The sequence below is a fragment of the Pelophylax lessonae genome, assembly GCF_965119305.1.
Source record: "Pelophylax lessonae genome assembly, chromosome: 13".
NCBI lineage: Eukaryota > Metazoa > Chordata > Amphibia > Anura > Ranidae > Pelophylax > Pelophylax lessonae.
Window position 1 is genome coordinate 189,334,895 of NC_138780.1, and position 13,289 is coordinate 189,348,183.

Genomic DNA, 13,289 nt, shown 5'->3' on the forward strand with positions numbered 1-13,289 from the left:
TGAGTCTAAGATGGAAAAAGACTTGGGGGTACTGGTAGAAAACAGGCTTGGCAGTGGCATGCGATGCCAAGCCGCTGCAAGCAAAGCCAACAGAATACTGGGATGTATAAAAAAGGGGATTCACTCCAGAAATAAAGAGATTATTCTCCCACTCTACAAGACTCTGGTCCGGCCACATCTGGAGTATGCTGTCCAGTTCTGGGCACCGGTCCTCAGGAAGGATGTGCTGGAATTGGAAAGAGTCCAGAGAAGGGCAACAAAAATAATTAGGGGAATGGAGGACATCAGCTATGAGGAAAGACTACAAGCACTGAACCTATTCTCTCTGGAGAAGAGACGATTGAGGGGGGATATGATATCCATGTACAAATACTGTACTGGCGACCCTAGCATAAGGAACAAACTATTCAGAGTAAGGGAATACAATATGACACGTGGCCACTCACTAAAACTAGAGGAAAGGCGGTTTAACCTTAAAATGCGTAAGGGGTTCTTCACTGTAAGAGCGGTAAGGATGTGGAATTCTCTTCCACAAGCAGTGGTATCAGCAGGGAGCATTGATGGTTTCAAAAAACTATTAGATGGGCACCTTAGAGACCACAACATACAGGGGTATACAATGTACGGTTAACAGCAAACACACACGCACATCATAGGTTGAACTGGATGGACTGATGTCTTTTTTCAACCTCACTAACTATGTAACTATGTAACATGTTTCCCAAAGTTTATAAAATGTATTAGGTGTGCCCCTTTTGCGGTAGATCTGCGGTAGATCTGTTGTTCCTTCAGGAGGGTATCCTTAACCTGCAGATGCCACTCCTCAAATGAGTTGGGACTGGGAGAAAACCATTTTAAGGCAATGGTCGCAATCTGTTAATTGGTGTTCGAACCCCGCGTGGAAAAATCTCATTATCTATGTTGCTTAACAGGCAGATCTTAGGGTCCAGGCCAATGTGAGTATGAAAATCACCATTAATTATGTCCACCAAAGCACGCCAGTATCTAACCAATTTGGGGCACTTATACAGCATATGGAGTAAATCTGCCATAGATTGTTGACATCGTGAGCCCTCTGGGGCATCCCGCCTGCCCCACTTATAGTTTAACCGGGATCCTGTATGTCCCATGTATTATAAGCAATTGAGACCGGCGTTGTGTGGATAATAAGGATACAGAGAGTACTCTCTCTAAGATAGTTTGCCTTGCTATGCATCACCTGAAATATTGCCCAGATCTTTCTCCTGCCCAGACTATTAGAGGCATCTTGATATTTTGCCATTAATTGGCCATGTAAAGATGAGACGAGGCCTTCTTTTCTCAGTAACCAGTGAAAGTGAGTCCAAAAGTGACATGGGTCAGTAATCAGTGATAATGATGTAGCACCCTCCTAGGTAGGTGCTAGGGAAAAGCATATATTTGCTCCTTCTGCTTATCAGGGGAGCCTGATCTGTTAGTTTGTCTGTCACATGTTTCCAGGTGTGATTCATTGGGTCTGAGGGAGTGTCCCCACTGTATTCAATAAGGGAGCTTGTTGGACAGTGGAGGAAACCTAGCCACTGACACATGATGATTTATGGCAGTCCCAGTGGGAGGGCATTCCTGCAATGCATCCTGGGATTGACCATAAATACGGAGGGGACATGTGACAGGGCATCTTTGGCGGAAAGCACAGTCCCAGGAGGAGGCAGATGGCTGGTCTCTCCTCCTGCAAGGTGTGAGGAAGGTGGTCTTAGGCGGTCGGCCTAGTGAACCAGGTGTGAAGCTGAGCTGACAAGGATCCAGAGTGCTGACGGTGGAGCTGCTGGCAAAGTCTCTTGGGAAAAAGTGTCCGTGAGTACTGAGGGACCTGCCAAAGGGTCTGGCCCAGGAAGAGGGACCACTCTAGAGAAGTCAAGGGGATCGAAGAGCTAGCTCACACAGGAAGTGTAAAGGGGGTGCCGTGTAGTTGACCCTGAAGTATAGGAAAAAAGGGGGTGCCAGGAAGGACCCCGAAGATTGTTCTGCAGTACAGTACAGTTTAGGTGAAGCAGCGGCCTTGCCGCACTCAGCATTATTCAGTCGTCCCAGCTAATTGTGCATAGTTATATAAGTTGGAGTATCCCACTCATTCCCTTCTCCCATCCAAGTTCTCAATAAAAACACAAAAACCAAAGCTCCTAGACTGTTTCCTGACTGAGCCAAAATCACTTGGAAAATGTTGAACTGCTGTGCTGTTGCTAATGGTAACCCAGGGAACCCGTAACCAGCAGCTCCCAAAGGAGTAGTGCTAGAATACTATGCACGATTACTGTACTAATGAGTAAAAGTGAAAAAGGTGCGCGAACCAATGTAAATGGTGTAAAAGCAGCACTGTGAAGTGTATGGATATTGAAAAATGAATTATAACATATGAATGATAAGTTATAAAAGTGCGCTTCTATAAAAAATAAACAAAAGTGACATGACCTCAATTTTGACCAATGTATGAAAAACAATAGTCCAGACTGTGCAAGAATAATTCTTATAAAGTGAAAAAGTCTCTATCATCTGAAGGTAAGTGGTGAACCAATATCGCCCATAGTGACAGGTGAAAAACTCCAACTGCTGGGATTGCACTGGCGTGTATTGAAGGTGCTCAAATAGCCTCTTACCAACCAATAAATCCAATAAACGTGATATTGAATAAACCAATGGTGCAATAGTGATGGTGACACCCAGTGATGAAGATGGACTCTTACCACAAATTAGGGAGAAAAGAGCCAAAGCTGTGGTACCAGGGAATCCAATTTCTGATCGGCCAGAGATGGTATGACACCCAATGGGATGGATGAGTCAATCAGCTCCTTATCTACATGGGTCCGGAAAACCTCCGGGAGTGGGAAATTCAGGGAGAATATCCACCATGGGAAGAAGGAGGGAACTGATAGTGCATTACCCAAGTATTTATTGAAATATAAAAGGCAAACACTTACAAGCATCCGTGATATAAACAGCAATGCTCAGGTTAAAAAAATCAGCACGGCTGGCTCCCCCCGACGCGTTTCCACTGAATAGTGGATTCCCTGATACCACAGCTTTGGCTCTTTTCTCCCTAATTTGTGGTAAGCGTCCATCTTCATCACCGGGTGTCACCATCACTATTGCACCATTGGTTTATTCAATATCACGTTTATTGGATTTATTAGTTGGTAAGAGGCTTTTTGAGCACCTTCAATACACGCCAGTGCAATCCCAGCAGTTGGAGTTTTTCACCTGTCACTATGGGCGATATTGGTTCACCACTTACATTCAGATGATAGAGACTTTTTCACTTTATAAGAATTATTCTTGCACAGTCTGGACTATTGTTTTGTTTTTCATACATTGATCAAAATTGATGTCATGTCACTTTTGTTTATTTTTTATAGAAGCGCACTTTTCATTCATATGTTATAATTCATTTTTCAAGATCACTGTACTAATGACACTGGCTGGGAAGGAGTTCTACAAAGTAGTGGATTCAAATGAATTCCACACTTTTCACATTTTTTTTAAAAAAAATGTTGAAAACCATTTATTTTCCCTTGCACTTCACAATGATGTGCCTCATTGTTTTGGTCTATGTGTTGTGTTGGTCTATCACATGAAAAATCCCAAAAAGACACATTTTACGTTTTTGGTTGTAGCATGGCAAAAATTTGGAAAATTTCAAGGGGTATGAATACTTTTTAAGGCACTGTAGTTCTAATTTAAGAAAGCAGTAATGTTGGTCACAGGCTCCTAGGCAATTATTTAGGTCAATTAGAGTGACAGTTGACCTATGGGGGAAGACGGTTGTACTTTTTTTATAACTCTCCTCATATGAACTTTGATATACTTTGTATCATTGGCTATGAAATCACTATAAAAAAAATGCATAAGAGTACCCATGAGGTTATCAACTGGCGTTTTTTTAAATTTATTTCTATTTATTTTTTTTATACTTGAATGGCTGGGCTAAGTGGGAGAGTACTCTGTGGCACTCCATCATTTCCTAATCCTTTCTGGGCATCGCATAAAACTACACATCCCATCATCCAATAGGATAGTAGTTTCATTTGTGAGCTTTCATTAAGTGGGTCTATGGGTGGAATATGGTGAATGTTCTTGTCTGGAGAGGGTTAGATGATGTAACTGTTGTGTGTGACGCTGATGAACAGTGGGTAGAGCTAGGCAGAGATCAGAACAGAAGGGACGTTCACGCTACACAGGAAAAATGAACGGACAGGTCACCCTGATTAGGATAGAGCAGCCAGGAAGGTGCAAATAGCCTCTGAGGGCTGACTTTTAGGAATGATCTAAGAAGCACGGTGCTTTGTAAGGTAAGTGGAGCTAACATTACTACTAGGTATTTATGTGCCCACCAGACTAATGAAGAAAATTTTTGCCCACAGTTGGGATTTAATGGAATTTCTTTATCGTACATCACGTGTCACAGAACAGGCCATAATGATCATCTGGGTTTATACGCCACCTATAGGTGAACAGACACTGGGAAACCAATAGACAGGAAGTTCCCCCCTATATAACCCCTCCAACACAGGAAGAACCTCAGTTTTTTCGCCAGTGTCTTGAAGGTGATGGTCATGCCTGTTTTAAAAGCTCTTCAACCTAAATGATGTCCCAGTAAAGGGGCGTTGTGATCGGATCCATTCGGATGGCTAAGCACTAAAAGGATGGTACCTGAGCCTCAAATGGAAAGGAACAAGGTCTTTCCATTTGAGTTGGGTGCTGGACCCTGAAAGTTGGAACCCTGGTTATTATTCCCAAGGAGTTTTCCAGCAGGTTGCTGTACAGGTCCAAGGGTGTGGACCCCAATATAAAAAGGGGGACCCGGTCCTTGAAGGTCCAGAGATGACAGGGCCCACTGTGATGGGTGAATATTGGTTCCCGTTTCAGGATCTTGCGGCGGGATTGGTAACTTTTTTTTCCCTCTTTTAGGGGGGAAAAAAAAAAGAGGTGACTGGGAAAAATTTGTGCATTATTACCTCCAGTGCCTGCAGTAACATTTTTGTCCACTAGGTCAGCAGTCCCTGGGCGAAGATGCCTTGTATAGTGTTGCCTTGTTCTTGTATTTTTCAGTTAGGAGCTCATCTTTGCCACACAGCCGGGCGGACGGCGGGTGGCACACTGTACTGGCTTGAAAGGTGGGCAAATTTCGCAGAGCTGCTGGCTGAAGCTGCAAGGGACACAGAGCAGGTTTTCACTGGGGCATGTGAGTCCACGGGTCTTAGACACAGCTGTAGGTACTAATTTCTGGAAGGGGGATAGTAACTGTGGTAGTTGCAGAAGGCTGGATCACAGTTTTCTACACCGGATAGTGCAAAGAGGTTTTTACCTCAGATCTGGGTCTTAAAGTAAGCAATGTCTTCCAGGAAAAGGAGGGAGGAGGCGGCGCAGCAAGAAGGGAGCAAGTGCTCCACCATAAGGATTGGAAGGTCCTAGTGTTATTCCTGCTGTGCTATCTTCCCCTGATAGGCCTGAAGCAACTGGCCAATCTGAGCGGTTACGCTAGTCAGGCATTGTTGCTACTTCCAATGCCTCTGCCTCATCCTATGTCACAAAGGATGACTTGTCATCTGCCTTAAGCTAGTTTGGAGGATAAAATAGTTGGAATAATTGCCTCTGTATCACAGGGGGGAGGAAACTGGATATATCTCCCTCTCCTGATTCCCGGCCCAGCAGGAATCCGGCTGAGCACCTGGACACTCAGGCCCAACCTGGGTTAGAGCTAGAGTGAGTAGAGGATATTGAGGGGTAGCTGTGAATGACCTGGAAGAGGGGCAGGCTGGAGATTCCTCTTCAGAGGAGTCGGGCTCTGAGCAGCCATTTTCAGCCTCTCACTCTCAGAGGTTGCTGATTCAGTCTCTTACCAAAATGGTCCAGGCTGGTTTTAAATTGCCTCCATCAGAGGTGTCAGAAGCCTCCTTCTCTTCATTTACGCCCTCAGCAGAGTTCCCAGGCTTTCCCTTTACACCCTCTACTGGAACAGCTGGTGTATGTGGATTGGGATCACCCTGATAGGGTGTTTATGCCTCCAAAAAGGTTTTCCTTGCTATATTCTATGGAGGAAAAGTTCAAAAGAAAGTGGTGGATGCCTTTTGGTAAACGCTGCTATTTCTTCTGTGAATAAAAGTTTAACCTGTCCGGTTGACAAAGGACCCAGCGGATAAAAAGTTGGAGTCCTTACTAAAAGCCTCATTTGCTGTTGCTGGGTCGGCGGTTCAGCTGTCCGTAGTGGCAATAGGAATTTGCCAGTCCTTAAAAGATCATTTTAAGAGGTTGGCTAGGAACCTGCCTACTCAAGGTGAAACTACCGAGGAATTGGTGGAGCTTCCTCTCGCCCTGTGTTTTGCAATAGATGCCCTTAAGAATTCTATTCAACAGGTGTCTCGCTTTGCACTTCTCTCAGTACACACGCACACAGAGTCTAGTGGCTGAAAAATTGGTCGGCAGAATTGCCGTGTAAAGCCTCGTACACACGCACCGATTGTTGGCCGACCGATCGGCCGTCTTTTGTCCAGTGTTGGTTGAAATGTGCTCTAGACTTGCACTGGACTTTTGTTGGCCAACAAAAACCAACTTCAGAAGTGATTACTTTCCGTGTGTGTTTTTTCTTCTCTGAGCATGCCCAGTCTTGCTCATCAGATTTTTGTCTGCCGAAATCTGTACTGACTGACAAACAATCGGCCGTTCTGTTGACGGCCAACAAAAATTTTATAGCATGCACACCAGATTTTATTCAGCCGAAAAGTCGGTTGTCGGAAGCATCATACTAACAAGCCGACAATCGGCCGATCGGACGTTGGCCGAAAATTCACGGCCAACAATCCGTGCGTGTGTACGAGGCTTAAGAAGTTACTGACGGGATTCCCATTCTTTGGGGAACGTCTATTTGGTGAGGATCTGGATAAATATATCCAAAAGATTTCAGGTGAAAAGAGTGCACTGTTGCCTGTTAAAAGAAGGAATAGGCATCCATCTTTTAGGGTCCCTAGTGTTCCTGTACCTCCTAATACACTTGTCTTCCAAAGAGTTTTGACGGCCTCAGCCATTGGGGTTTAGGAGACCTCAGGGTCAGAAAAAGCCCTGGCTCCAAATGTTTTTTGCTACATGTCTTTGATAAACAAAAATCCCAATAAGTGTATATTGCTTGGTTTGCGTAAAAGTTGTAGTGCCTACAATCTATGGTGTGTGTGTGTATGTATGTGTGTGTGTATATGTATATGTATATGTGTGTGTGTGTGTGTGTGTGTGTGTGTGTGTGTGTGTGTGTATATATATATAATATACACACACTGGAGTTTTTTATTTTTTTTTTTTTTTTTAATACTACTAATGGTAATCAGCCACTTATAATGGGACTGCGATAGTGCCGCGGCCAATCTGACACTAGCTGACGCTGGAGGGGGGGGGGACTCACTAATTGCCACTGACATCACCAGTGACACTAATGCATTGATCAGGAATAATACTATACACTGTAACTGATGACACTGGCTGGGAAGAGGTTAACATCTACGGAGATCAAGGGAATAAATGTGTGCCTAACTGCGCGTAATGCGTGCTGCTTTTACTAATAGATCTCAAAGTTTCTCATCCTATACAGAGACAGGTAAGTTGTAGGAAAAATCCAATTATTCTGGAAAATGTAAGTTGTATGTGAATTCTGTGTGGTGACATGTTGTCTTCATATCCCTCCAGGCCCGAGCTCTACTGCAAACCTCAGCAGCTATGGCCCCACATATGTATGAGCCACATTTCAACTTTGCTTCCATCTCGGACAATGTGAGTATCTGGACCTGAAACAATGGCAGCTGGTTGATTAATTTAAAACTAATGTAGGGGTTACTCAGTGGGAGTGTCAGTTCATAAAGTGCACAATACAAAACCAAATTCAACTTTACAATGAATACCACACTTGACATTATCAGGAAGAATTGACTGTGCAAGTGGTTGTAAAGACTCAAGGTCTTTCAGTTAATGCAATCTATGCTCAACATTTTAAGTAACAAACAGACAGCACTTTGACACCCAAGTAAACTACTTTTTTTTTTTTTTTTACCTTTTGTGTTACAGCTCTTTCCCCCCCCCCCCCCCCTTCTTTTTTTTTTTCTTGCCTGATCCGATCCAGCGATGGGCACGAGCGCAGCTGCTCCAGCCGCTGTCTCTCTCCTCATTGGACACATTGATAACAGCAGGAATCATTGGCTCCTGCTGCTGTCAATCAAATCCAGTGAAGCGGGGGGCCAAGCCCCACTGTCTGTGTCAGTGGACGCGGCAGCGGGACTCGGGAGTAAACCCGTACGGGTGTCCCCAGGGAAGGCATCTTTACCTAGGGGGCACCCGATGAAGAGAAGGGGCCTGGAACGCTGATGGGACAACCAAGAAGAAGAGGATTGGGGCTGCTCTGTACAAAACGATTGCACAGAGCAGGTAAGTATAGGCATGTTTGTTATTTTTATTTAAAAAAAAAAAAAAGAGGGTTTTCAACCCCTTTAAAGATGAATTCCGGGAATTCTGCAACTTTGCAAAATGTGAAGGCACACCGTTCAGTTGGGTGCATATCACCTCAGGAACTTATCTCTAATACTTATATGTGAGGAGTGAAGCACACACAGCAGCTTTGCCAGCCTCTCTCTTCTGCCCATTCACAGAAGCCTTTGAATTTTGTGAATGAGCTCACATAATACAAAGGCTTCTGTGAATCGGCAGGAGGAGGAGAAGGGCGGGCATAGTAGTTCCAACGACCATAGCAAGCAGCGGAAGCTCTCTTCCTGGAGCACAATAAATCTGTCCAATGTAAATAACAGGGACAAGTCTACTAGGCAGCAGGCACCTCATAGGACTTAACTTATTGTATGCCTGCAGTTTTTTTTTTTTTTTTTTTACAAAGCTGAATTCCTGGAGTTCAGCTTTAAAGGGAGCCTGTCACATAACAAGGTTCCTGACCATGATTTTTCTTTTTTTTCATTTAATAATTTTTATTGACATTTTCTAGAAAAGTGGAAAGATGTATGCATTGTGCACATAGCAGGCATTTTGTATTCATAGCACACTGAAATGTCCAACAGATATTCTCAAAATAGAGGCAATAGAGGATATCTGACCATGATTTTAGTTGTGAAAGAATCCTCTTGTATTTTGCCCAGGGGATCTCAAACTCCATCATGCCCACCTGACGAGCCTCAATTTATTTTCTCCTAAGTCTGCCCCACTACCTTGTCACCATCCTTCACTTTCCCACAATGCAGTACTTCTTCCTCCTCCTTTATACACTCACTGGCCATTTTATTAGGTAAACCTGTTCAATTGCTTGGTAACACAAATTGCTAATCCGCCAATCACATGGCAGAAACTCCATGCATTTAGGCATCTACACATGGTGAAGTCGACTTGCTGAAATTCAAACCGAGCATCAGAAAAGGGATTTAAGTGACTTTGAACGTGGTATAGTTGTTGGTGCCAGACGGGTTGGTCTGAGTATTTCAAAACTGCTGATCTACTGGGATTTTCACACACAACCATCTCTCGGGTTTACAAGGAATGGTCCATAAAAAAAAAAAAAATCCAGTGAGTGGCAGTTGTATGGAGGAAATGCCCTGTTGATGTCAAGAGGTCAATGGGCAGACTGGTTTGAGGAGATAGAAAGAAAGGCAACAGTAAGTAAAAAAAAATAACCACTCCTTACCAAGGTATGCAGAATACCATCTCTGAATGTACGACACATCGAACCTTGATGCAGATGGGCTACAACAGCAGTAGACCATACCGGGTGCCACTCCTTTCGGCTAACAGGAAACCGAGGCTACAATTTGCACAGGCTCCCCTAAATTGGACAATAGAAGATTGGAAAAACCTTGCCTGGTCTGATGAGTCTCGATTTTAGCTTCGACATTCAGATGGTAGGGTCAGAATTTGGCGTAAACAACATGAAAGCATGGATCCATTCTGCCTTGTATCACCGTTTCAGGCTGGTGGTGGTGGTGAAATGGTGTGAGGGATATTTTCTTGGCACACGTTGGGCGCCTTAGCACCAAATGAGCATCGTTTAAACTCCACGGACTACCTGAGTATTGTTGCTGACCATGTCCATCCCTTTATGACTACAGTGTCCCCATCTTCTGATGGCTCCTTCCAGCAGGATAATGCACCATGTCACAAAGCTCCAATCATCTCACCACTGGTTTCTTCACCATGACAATGAGGTCACTGTCCTCCAATGGCCTCCACACTCACCACATCTCATCCAATAGAGCACCTTTGGGATGTGGTGGAATGGGAGATTTGCATCATGGATGTGAAGCCGACAAATCTGCAGCAACAGCGTGATGCTATCATGTCACTAAGGAGCAAAATCTCTGAGGAATGTTTTCAACACCTTGTTGAATCTATGCTATGAAGAATAAAGGCAAAAGGGGGTCCAACCCGGTACTAGCAAGGTGTACCTAATAAAGTTCTGGTGGGTGTATTTGTCTCTCATGGTATAATTTTTGTTTTCCATCCAGAAGCAGAGGCTAGGTTCTTCTAATGTGACCCCCGTCCCCTTCCTCAGCAGTGTTTGTAGTTTATATCCTGATTAGGGATGATCGAACGGTTCGGGTCGACCATCGGTTCGACCCGAACATTGGGTGTTCGAGGTTCGGCCGAATTTAGAACTTTTTTGCTGAAAAAGTTCGGAATTCGGCAACCAGAACCGACCAAAATGCAATGGTTCAGGAAATGGGCTTTAAAAGCCCGTGATTGGACCAGAACCATTAGCAAAAGCCAATTGAGGGGGCAGGAGAATGCTAGGAATGTGATTGGAGTGACTAGGGGGTCCCTAGGCCAATCATTAGTGAATACGCCCCCCAGTATATAAGATCGCCCCCGCCAAATTCCTAGCATTGTTATACAGGGACATGGAAGAGAGTGGAAGCAGTTCTGTTAATTTTACTTTAAAAGTGTAATTTAGCATTTATTAGTGTGAGGAAAGGGATATCTAGTGTAGTTAGGGTGCTCTTTTACACTTTAGTTAGGTGCAAAAATTTAGTTTCTGTAGGGAAAGTGTTAAGTGCCAGGGTGACCGTAATGTAGTGTAGGGTGAACTGACTGCTATGGCAGGGTGACCAAACCCTTCCATATCAGGGTGACCGTAATGTAGTGTAGGGTGAACTGACAGTGACTGCTATGGCAGGGTGACCAAACCCTTCCATGTCAGGGTGACCGCTATAGAGAAAAGATTGTTTCTCTCAAGTCACTTTCGCTGCAGTAATATGGCTTCGCCCCTGTCAGCTTGCTTTTTGGCTGCAGGCGTCTATAGGGATTTTTTGAGCACATGTTTGGAGTCAGGCATGACATCTGAACATGTGTATAGGGGGTATATATACACACACCCATGTATGTATATATACACCTGCACATATATAGGTGTGAAAGGAGCAGAAAACACTATTTGCGCTAATGAAATAATTAACACCAATATAGTTACGCTCCTATCACACCTATATATGTCTAGGTGTATATATACATATAAGTATGTGTATATATACCACTATACACAAGTTCAGATGTTTTGCCTGCCTCCAAAGAACCCAAGAAAATGCCCAAAAAAACGTTAGCGTCAAAAAAAAAAAAAAAAAAAACGCCCAGGTGTGTTGTTGCAGGCATTTTTTGGGGGTTTTTGGAGGCAGGCAAAACATCTGAACTTGTGTATAGTGGTATATATACACACATATTTTACACTTAGACATATATAGGTGTTATAGGAGCGGAGCCATATTAGTGTAAATGATTTCATTAGCGCAAGCATATATTTCTGCTACTATCACACCTATATATGTCTAGGTGTATATATACATATAAGTATGTGTGTATATATACCCATATACACAAGTTCAGATGTTTTGCCTGCCTCAAAAGACCCCAAAAAGTGCCCAAACAAACGCTTGCTACTAAACCGGCAAGGTGTGAAAAGCGAGAAGCCACTAACCTGTTCTATAAGTGACCTAATACAAACAATCTTTTTTTTTTTCTGGTTCTGGACATGCTACAGAGCTGAAACTTCACAGGTACACTTTTTAGACCCCCCAGACGCTAAATCCAAAGAAATCTTTTTTTTTTTTTCAATAATTTTTTCAATAATTGTCTCTCTATCAAAAATGACAATTTTTAAGAACTTTTTTTTGTGTGATTAATAGTCCCTGGGGTATGACCCAGAACCCTAGGCACTTTTTAGGGGCATTTATTGGGTTTAGGGGCTTCAAAATTGTGTTTTTTGATTACCAAAGTTCAAGTCCCATTGATTTCTATGGGGTTCGGAAATCCGGGCCAAATTTCGGGAAGTTCGGATGTTCTGGCCGAACCGAACTTTTGAAAAGTTCGATCATCCCTAATCCTGATGTGTCTATACTAGCTGACGCCACTTTCAATTACAGAAACATGGTTACAATTTAATGTTTGTGTTTTCAGGTTGGAGACCTCCAGAGCAGTTATGTGGCGGCACAGAAGTCAGAAGCCGCTTTTCCTGATCACGTGGAGACCCAGCAGCTCCTCGAGAAGCTGAGGCAGCATTTTGCCATGATCTGAGCACTTGACTGTCATTCCAGGCTTTTGAGTGGCAGCCAGTATAGCTGGTCCCAGCGCAGTGGGAATCTTGGCACTATGGGAACAGACATCAATGTCACTATAGACCGAAGCGAAGTGCCGTCCGCTTAGACATTTCCATCCCTCTTCTTCTAGAATGTATTTATATGTGGTTCTGTGTTTTATGTAAAAGACACTTATATGTATATTTTGTAATTAGAGAATAAATTATTTTAGCATTTGCAATCTGATCTGTCCTCCTTCTGTGAATAATAAAATGACTCCATGGGAAGATTTTAGTAAAACTGGAGAATACAAAATCTGGCGCAGCTGTGCATGGTAGCCAATCAGCTTCTAACTTCAGCTTCTTCAATCAAGCTTTGACAATAAACACTGGAAGCTGATTGGTTACTGTGCACAGCTACACCTGAATTTGTGTGCACTAGTTTTAGTAACTCTCCCCCCTAGATTTCTTTGGGGCCTCATTAAAGCGGCTCTTCAGTCATTTTTTTTTTTCATCTTTGCATCTATTAAATCTTCTGCCCTTGTTGTTTTAACTTTGGATAGTAAAACATTTTCTTTCTGCCAGTAAATACCTTATACAGTCCACTTCCTCCTTCTTTTTAGGTAATTTTGCCTAGGCTAATGAAATCATGTCTGTCTCTCTCCTCTCCTCTCCTCTCCTCTCTCTTTTCTCTCTTTTCTCTCTCCTCTCTCTCTTTTCT

At 43.4% G+C, this 13,289-nt stretch overlaps 1 protein-coding gene across 1 annotated transcript in view; it reads left to right on the forward strand.

Moving 5' to 3' along the window:
* The window catches only part of TTC8 (tetratricopeptide repeat domain 8), a gene marked incomplete at its 3' end in the record, with an annotated part of 99,977 nt that extends 87,410 nt beyond the window's left edge, over positions 1 to 12,567 (forward strand). The window contains exons 13-14 of the mRNA XM_082242796.1: positions 7,705 to 7,788; positions 12,451 to 12,567. Coding sequence (XP_082098922.1) covers positions 7,705 to 7,788; positions 12,451 to 12,567 — 201 coding nt within the window. The remainder of the gene's footprint in view (positions 1 to 7,704; positions 7,789 to 12,450) is intronic.
* Positions 12,568 to 13,289: the final 722 nt, after the last annotated feature.